The 10,000-nt window shown below is 33.3% G+C and overlaps 1 protein-coding gene across 8 annotated transcripts in view; it reads right to left on the reverse strand.

Moving 5' to 3' along the window:
- The window catches only part of LOC106882968 (dachshund homolog 1), a 257,890-nt gene that overhangs the window by 91,929 nt on the left and 155,961 nt on the right, over window positions 1-10,000 (reverse strand). For all 8 annotated transcript variants that reach the window (XM_089361356.1, XM_089361359.1, XM_089361358.1 and 5 more), the window contains one exon: window positions 7,082-7,203. In XM_089361356.1, coding sequence (XP_089217482.1) covers window positions 7,082-7,203 — 122 coding nt within the window. The remainder of the gene's footprint in view (window positions 1-7,081; window positions 7,204-10,000) is intronic.

A 10,000-nucleotide genomic window follows, 5' to 3' on the forward strand; every position in this document is an offset into this window, starting at 1 on the left:
TGACAGACAGCTGGTATTCATCTGGTTGCACATCTCTGGACAGCTCCTGGACAAAAAAGTGGCATTCTAGATGTGAGATGCAAATCGTAAGTGCAGATGTGCCATAGCCATTTCTAGCTTTAAGCAAATAACTGTTGGGGAACGGCTGATGAAGGTGTTACTGTCTAATGTTAACACCCTTTTGGGCTTTTTCACAATTTTAGAAATGTTGGTTTGTGCAACGAAGACCACAGTTGATAATAATGCCTAGGACTCAGTAACCTAAGCTGTTCCCATTGACTCAGGTGACCAAGGAGGGGATTAGAAGAACCAGGGTGGAAAGGAGCAAAACATGATATAAGCAGCAAAGTTATTTGGGGTGGAGTTGGGGAGGGTGTGATGGGAAACAACAGAGGTGGACATGAGTAAGGGGTGGGGGAGGGGTTCAGATATATACCATTCATACCTGCATATATATATATGCGTGTGCGTGTATATATATATAAATACACACATATATATGTCTACATATACATGGCTATATATGTATACATACACACACACACACACATATATCACCACCATCATCATCATTGGATGTTTGCTTTTCCATTCTTGCATGGATCAGATGAAATTTGTTGTAGGAGATTTTCTATGGCTGGATGTTCATCCACACACACAGGTCTATATACACGCAAATATATATAAGTACAGTACCCCCCACACACACACCTATATATAATTCTGTCTTCTCTCTAATTAATGTTGAAATGGTAAAAATGGCTATATTTTGCTGATGTCACTCAACACCTGCATTCTTTTGATTAAAGAATAAAGACAACAGGATGAGTGTGTATGGGGGTGGGATATGGAGGAGGGGTAATGTTAGATTATTTTTGGCAGAATGAAGGGAATGGTGCTTAAAATCTTTATTGTCATCAATGGTGTGAATGGTGGCAGTCAACTATGGAATGAAGAGAAACTTCATTGAACATTTCCTTTAACCATAATTCCATAATGTTCCTTTACCCAAACCATTATTGCCAATATTCTAGCCATTATCACTGACTAAGCATCTATAACCACCATTCCCCCACCCCATACACCCCTTCCCCCACACTACCCACTGGTGCCACTAATATTTCCCCATAATGGTTACAAGGAAGGGCTGAAGATTTCAGATAGGACAACATTTGGTTTATTTGTCTGTTTGTGTTGCTGGGGTTTTTTGGAGATATTTGGACAAAATTTCAATGGTTTGAAATTACTTTGCTTTTATCCTTCATTTCATTGGTCAATTACACACACACACACACACACTGAGAAAGAAAGAATATATATAGTTTCTTTATTAGTTGTAGTTTAGAATATGTATATTAGTATACATACATATGTACATGCTTTCATACATACATACATACATACACTCATATTTTGAGTTCAACTTTTCCTGTTTGCATTAACATACTTGTGCATATATATATATCGTCTGTTGTTTTTTCGTACATTCTCCCATATATATATATATATATATATATATATATATATATATATATATATATATATATATATATATATATATATATATATATATATATATATATATATATATATATATATTCACAAGTATGTTAATGCATATATATATAAGTCAGTAAATAGTGGGGTTGTGTTAACCGCATGTGGAGAAATAATAGGAAAATGAAGAATAAGGCAGAATGCTAAACTGGAAGCATATTTTAATAAAGATTTCTAATCGGCTTTCATTGTGAAGCGAATTTTCAAGAAGGAGAATGAAAATGTTTTTTACAAAGAAGTACAAAATGAAGAAAATAATATATAAAAAAATAAATATACCAATACCTTATATTGTCTTTGAGCTTTTAAAGTTCAATGGTAATTCATGTATATAATGGTTGGAAAAATAAGGATGCATGAGAATTGAGAGTTGTATTACGTTTAAAACAAGGGTTAAAAGTTTGTGTTAAGCAGGAAGTGTGGTGTCAAAATAGGAAGTGTGTGTAAGGGGAGACAAATGTTTTTAGTTGGAGTTATGAACTCTTCCTGTTGAAAAAGAGATCATAACTCCAACTAAAAACATTTAGCCGATTAGAAATCTTTATTAAAATATGCTTCCAGTTTAGCATTCTGCCTTATTCTTTATTTTCCTACACACACATATATATATTTATATATAAAATTAGAGGATGTGTTAACCTGGTGAAGGGATGGTTGCATCCAAGGAAATACTGGTTCAATACCTAGTATTTTGGGGGAATGAAATTCCCTTAAAACAATAGGTGTCTATAAAGCATAAAGCTTATATCCAGTTAAAAGAGGGAAAGAAAACGGAGATAAGGAAGTTAATAATTATTTATCATTAACAAATTGGTCATCTTTGCTTCTTACAGCCATTTCAATTAATACTCAATAATTTAATTATGAATTTGTAAATTAAATTTGCATTTATGTGACATGAGTATAATTTCCTCAGAGACAAAAACAGATGTATTTCGAGATGTTGTGTGTGGTGGACCTATCAATTCGTTTCAGCAGACTCTGCTGAATTGTTAACTTCCTTACCTCCATTTTCTATTCTTCTTTTAACTGGATATATATGTGTGTGCGTGTGTGTGTGTGTATGTATGTGTGTGCGTGCGTGTGTGTACAGAGAGAGAGAGGGGGGGGAGAGCTGTAGAAAGGAAATGAAATAAAGAACCACACCAATGGAGGTGCCCCAGTATGGTCACAACCTCTGACTGAAATGAATAGAAGTTAAAGTAGAATGGATCAATTCATGATTTGCAAATGAAATGAAAAGTTCAGGTAAAATTTTCTAATATTTCAGGTGAGAAAAAGGCATCAAAACTTCTGATTGATAAGAAATTGGTGAATTATGATTATTTTTGACATGAAAATGGGGAGAACAAAAAAAAAAAAAAAAAACTGAGGAATGGTAGTTCCTGAGACATTAGAAGGAATTGACTCCCATATTTATAACTTGCTTCATGTGAAACAATGAAGAATTCTCTCAGAAAAGGTATCTATTTTAGGGGTAGGGGAGGGGAGTTTTATTGGATTTTATCATGTTTTATTTTTGATAATGTTTCAGTTTTGAATATCTGTGAGACCATTGTTGTTGTTGTTGTATCAGTTCCTGTGTTTTTCTATTTTAAGGGTTTTTTTCCCCCCATGATTTTGTTTATTTTCTTTGTCTATTATTTAATAAAGAATTTGTTAATATTGCAATTTGAAGATTACATTTCAGCTTTCTTTTCCAATGAAAGACCGTTATTTCAAGACTCTAAGAATAAATGTAGAAAGTGGATATTAATATTTAATAAAAATATTACATGTCAATTTACATTATTATCTACACTATCCTATAGAGGACGAAATCTATAAATATGCCCAGAATTGTCTGCAAGTACCCCCCTCTCTCTCTCTCTTGTTCTCTCTCATTTCCACCAGTCAAATCTTCATTATGGTGCTGCTATTATTATAGTGAAACATTCTTGCTTTGGGCATATGTTTGCTAAATAGTTCTCCTTTTGCCAAATGGTATCCAGACTGTACAAGCTGCTAAAGATGATTTAAATTAACGAGAGGAAAAGCAAGGGGAGGTCACTTAATGTCGGAACAATACCGAGTCATTGTGCTTTGGGGTAAGATTATTATAGTCAACAATAGTGCTGAGTTTTCAATATCACTCAATGAAAAGCAATGGTGCCTGAAAGAATAATATAAATTAAATCACCTATAGAAAAATTTCACATGAATTAACAAACATTTTAGATGCGAGAGACAAATAAAACTGAAAAAGAGAAAAAAAAAAGAGAAACAAAAAATTGATGTAGAAAAATTGTGATGATGGTCTTACAACATGGATAAATAGAAAATGCAAAAATATTGGAAATTAGACAAAATTAGACTTTAAGAAAAGCAACGAAAAAATAATTTACAAAAATATAAATGTAGATATGATTTTTAAATTAAAAAAAGACATATAGAAAAAAAATTTTAAATAAGCATGTTGGGAAATATTTAAAAAAAAAAATAATCTTATTGTAGGAGAATGTCTTTTATTTAATTATTGAATGTAATAAAAAGTTTAGCAATGAGACCAATGCTAACAGGAAGATCGGCCTGTTGTAACTAATGAAGCCTCAACTATAGAATTTACCATAGCAGAATTAAAATTCAATAGAATCAGTGAAATTTGCTTTATTTCTCCTCTTTGCAATTTTCTAAATTAATTTTCAGCAAATAGACAGAAGAGTAGGTCTAATTGAAATTCCATTAATAAAGTAATCTTGCTTATTAGCCAGAATCTAGATCAATAGTAGGAGAAACACGTCGTCTAATTGGTCCATTAATTGGGATACAGAAACTAGCTGAGCGCTTTCCAAAATACATTTCCTATTCAATGAAACCATTTCTGATGGAATTTGATAATTTTTTTCTTACTTAATGAAATATTCTATTTTTCTTTTATAGGGAATTTTAATCAAATAATTAAAAATTAAAATATAAGATTAGTCATCATACCCCACGCTCCAACAAAATACAAACAAAGAAATAACATTTGGAAGTTTTTATGGTTTTTTTTTTTTTCTGCTAATTTTGTAGTTATATTTAGGACAAGGAAATATATAATGAGAAAGGGTAAGGAGGTGGTAATGGTGGGTGTAAGGGACAGTTGGTGTTTAGTACCAGTTCAGCAAGACTGAAGATCAAAGGCTTTCTTACCATGACCATCTCTTATGTACAAGGAACACAACACCATTTCAATAAGCATGTGCTTCATTTTAAGACAGTGAGCTGTGATTTAAGAGAGGTTTGCTTCTATTTCCAGTATGTCAAGTGAGCCCCTAGAAATGCCCTTGTTGGCTCATAGGGTGATTATTTTACTCCCAGATATTCATAGTTTTGCACAGACCAGACATTTCTTCTCCTGGCAGCAAATTATATTAGACAAAATTAAAATAGACAGGAAGATAAAATTTTAGGGAGAAATTGGAGAAGTTTTAGAAGCAGCGATCTGATGGATTGGTTCAGTAATTTTGTTCCAGAAAGTCAAAGAGACACCAATGTCTTCAAAAATATTTATTGATATCATTTCTGCAAAATTTTAACTACCAAAATCTGTTTGTTCTGGCACTTTATGCTCTATGTTCAAATCCCACCAAGGTTATCTCTGTTTTTCATCACTCAAATGAAGAACCAGTCAAATGCTGGAATCAATAGCAATGACGGACGCCCTCCTCCCAAAATTGCAGGCCTTGTGCTGAAATCTGAAACCAATATTTTTCACTCTTCTAAAATTAGTTTCAGTCTTCTCTTAGTGGAGAACCATCAGTTTGTTTCTATCTGCTAGCAATTAATTCCACCAACAGATCATTTCTCTTCATGCTCATTTAATTAATATCATATCAACAGATCGTGGATATCGTATTAATTTTCTGAGTTGATACATAGAACGACTTTTAAAAGTCTACTGAAAATATTTCATAATAACTTTGTTTCTTATCAAAGAGTTGCATCACAACAATTCCATCAACTGTAATAAGACAACAGATTCGTCAAGCAGACCTAGGCACATTTTCATTATGGATAACATTAGGGGGAGGCACAAGCATTTTGCAGGACTGTACTGGAGAGTAAAGGAAGAACTCCTTAAGGACTCACCGTACAGCCATCATATCATAAATATCCGTGGGTCAACCATCCAGTAATTTCGATCTGTGAAGGTTGTCCATCCGGCTAAAACCTTCATCAAGCCTGCCTTTGTGGATATGAGTGGGGGCATGTGCCATAATAGGGCATTTCTGCACCCACCATTTGTTTGTGGTCCCCTATTGCTCCTGGTGGATGAAACTCAGGTGACAAACCTCCAGCCTATGGGTCTGTTTTGGGTGATCATTGCTGGTGAGGGGTTTCTATGAGGTCAGAGTGCAAATCCTACCTCAACCTCTTTTAGTCACATGCAGAGGAAACGTGAGGTCTATTCTATAACACGCTGGTCTCCCTCCCTCAGCCCTGCTTACATTTAATTCACATGGGACGAGGACTTAGTATTGAAGTTGTCAAGATTCCAAAATTTGGTCCATTTCATGCTTTTGTTAGAGACCCACATCTGATAATGTAACAAATTATTGAATAATGTAGAAATGTGAACAAGTGTAACAAGGAGAGTGCAGGGGGTGGGGATAAGGAAAGGTTGAAAGAAAAATTTGGTTATATTTTGAAAAGGTTATATTCATAATTATTGTTTGTTAGAAATATTAATTTTTCGCTGCAAAATACAATTTCAAAGATCAATTGTTGATGCTGACCCCAGAGTTCAGGAATGACAATTTAGTTCTTTCATTTGCTTTCCAAAAACAACAAAAACACATGTGTTTTATTTTTTATCTTTCTTTTTTTTTTTTTTTAGTTCAATCAAAGATATTTGACATTGATTTACTCTTCAGAACTTAATGCCATTTTGACATGCGACAGAAGTTCTTATTTCAATATATACTATATATACTTGTGTATTAATGCACACACACACACACACACACACACACACACACACACACACACACACAGACACACACACACACACACACACACACAGACACACACACAGACACACACACATACATATACATATATGTATATATACATACATATATATATATATATATATATATATATGTATGTGTGTGTGTGTGTGTGTTTTTATGTTGAGTTATTAATAACAATTTAATGTTAAACTGAAGGATTATTCAATACTTTTTGTTGAGTCCATATTGTTTTATACTTTTGCAAGAACAGTGTTGAGAATGACTTTGAAGTTTGGGCCCACTAGCCTTTATCAGTGAGTCTAATGAATGCCTGAAACTTCAAAGTCACTATTCTTGCAAAAGTATGATACATACACACACACACACACATATATATACCTACACACACACATACAACAATACTAATAAAATATTCCTTACATAGGAAAAAGATTTTCCTCGTCAAGTATGAGCTACATTTAGGTTTTTTTTTTTTTCTAGTGAGTTTGAATTTCATTTATTATTTGGAAAAATATTGGACAGTGCCTTACCATAAATTCTTGGATCATACTGATATTCATTTCCATCTAACCGACTTTTTTTCAATTTTTCCAATGTCTCCGGGCTAGCGTGAATAGATGGACTGCGTTTGGGGGGTCTTCCTGGTCTGGCACTGTCAACAGAAATGAAATTTCTTGTATTAAATGGAAGCAAGAATACTTTTGAAGCATCAAATATTTTAACTTATATATATATATATATATATATATATATATCTTTTACTTGTTTCTGTCATTAGACTGTGGCCATGCTGGGGCACCACCTTGAATGTGTGTGTGTGTGTGTGTTGTTATGTCAATATATTTCTAGATCTATGCTAATGCATGTTAGCAGATTATATTTTATAAATTAATATAACCTGCCAGTTTCCAACAGAAGATAATCAACAGATATGTGTTAATTAATAAAATTTCTTAAGAATAGTAATTGAAGTTAGAATATTTAAAAAGTAAAAGAAAGAAAGAAACAATCTATAAATTGAAAGAAGAAACAAAATATTTTCGTTGCAGCATTCCTCCATTTCTATAGAATTCTCAATTTATTTTAAGAAATTCCAAGTTTCTTTACTTTGATGTAAAATGGACGGTGGCGAAGGATGAGAGAATAACAAACAAGGAATGGAAACCAATTTAAGATAAACAAATCAAAGAGAAATGGTGAAAGAAGAAGAACATGAAGATCTATGTCAAACAATAAGAATTGGAGTCTGTCTTTGATTAATTTCCTTCAAGAAAATCTGTCTTTGTTCAGTGAATTATTGTTTTTGAGATTAGTTAGAATATTTGGTGTGTGATCTTTGGTAATTCTGTTCAAATAAGAAATGTCTAACTGTCTTGTGGAAATGCTTGAGAATGCATAACCAGCGAAGATGGTATTATTTGTGAACGGAATTACATGCGAAGGAGTGGCTGAGAGAAGTTCCCTTTCGGATTGTTAGTCTGCGATAATGAATCGTGTGGATAGAATCCCCAGTGACATGCAAATGGTTGTTTCTGTTTAGTTTTCATTATATTTCTCACAGACATTCATACCTGCAGGGGTGGTGCTTGCCTGCCTCTCACCCCTCCCCCTCCATCACACACACACACACAAATGGCGCTGACAATTGTCAATAATATTGTTTTTGAACATCAACTGACATTAAGCTGATGAGGATGGGGGTGGGGGGAGAGAGACAGACAGACAGACAGACAGACAGAGAAAGTTAGAAGATAATAGTATAGAAAGATTAAGAGAGAAATACAGGTGGTGGAGAGATAAATGAGAGAAAGGAAGAGAGAGCAACTTATAAAGGGAGAAAGGGATATAAAGGGTGGCAGACAGATAGATAGATATATACAGAGAGGGGGAGGCGATGGTTGACAACAGAGAAAGATTAAGGGAGAGATGCAGTGAGAGAGATAGATAGATAGACTAAGAGAGACAGACTGACAGATAAAAGCAAAGTTAGAGAGAGAGAGGGAGAGAGAGAGAGAGAGAGAGAGAGAGAGAGAGAGAACAAGATTTGATGTTTTGAGAGGAATGAAAGAGGAAAGGTGGATGAAAAAGAATAAAAAGTGATGAAGAATTTCTTGAGATGTCATTTACGATTAGGGCAAATTACACAAAGTTGATAGAAATAGCTGAAACTGTTAAATCTATCTATCTGTCTGTCTGTCTGGCCATCTCCGTTTATCTTTCTCTCTTTATATATATATCTATATATGTGTGTGTGTGTGCATGTGTGTGTATGTATGTTTTCATCTGAGATCACAGTGATGTGTAATGAGCTGTATGGTAAACATTGTTTCACTAAAATTTTTATATATATACATATATATATATATATATATATATATACACATAGATACTTAGATACATATATATATATATATATTTATAGATAGGTAGATAGAAAGACAGATAAATAAAGAGAGAGAGATAGGTAGACAGATTGATATAAGAGAGAGAGAGAGAGTGAGAAAGAGCAATCTTTGTATGTCTATGTCTGTATGACTTTCTATCTATATTTTTATCAATCTATTTATTTCCAATTCTACCAAATTTCATAACCCAAATCTATCTTAGAAGACACTAATTAATGGTACCGTGCAGAGGAATTGAATCCAGAACCACTCAGTAAGGAAGCAAACTCGTCAGCCTCATGGAAGCAATAAACTTTGATACACAACTTGTAGAAATTCTTGTCGGTAGGATTCCTGGCAACTCCCACAGAACTTTATTCTAGAGATAAAGCGATTATTTTTACGTAATCTTCAGTAACAAAACTTTTCTCTCTCATTTGGAATTTTATTTTAAGCACCAAAAATGGCCATGATTCAGTGACTGCCGTTAATTAGTGCCATAATGGTTTCATGTTGTCCTCTATTTAATTTTGGATCATTTAAAACTCTATTTAATGTGTTTTAATGTTGTTCTTGTCTAAATTATTTATTGAATGTAATTCTGGAGTGTAATCTGATGAACAATTGCATCTAACAAAATTACAGGCAGAATATTCTATTATAATTTACCTAATTACAAATAGTATTGAGATTTCGTTGATAATGGCAATTATCATGACGATAAAGAACTTAAATGCAAAACACAAAAGAAGAAAGAAATAAAAAAAAAAGCAAAGAAAAAGAGAAAGGGATAATTAGGGGAATTGGCGTCAAGAAGAAAAGCCTGAAAAGATTCTGTTAATGATTAGAAATGGACAAATTTATCAGTTTATCTGGGAAAATTCATAAGTCATAAAGGTAATCTAATTGGTTGTTTTCTCTTGTGAAAATGGAAGATCAATAAATATATATTAGAGCGAAATAATAGTTGTTTAGCTGAGCCGAGTGAAGCTCTGAGAAATCAATGCCATGTTAATAGAAGTGAACTTAGTTGCAGGCAGCCGAGCCGAGCGATGAACAAACATC

The sequence above is a fragment of the Octopus bimaculoides genome, chromosome 13 (genome assembly GCF_046866305.1).
Source record: "Octopus bimaculoides isolate indiv1 chromosome 13, ASM4686630v1, whole genome shotgun sequence".
Lineage (NCBI taxonomy): Eukaryota > Metazoa > Mollusca > Cephalopoda > Octopoda > Octopodidae > Octopus > Octopus bimaculoides.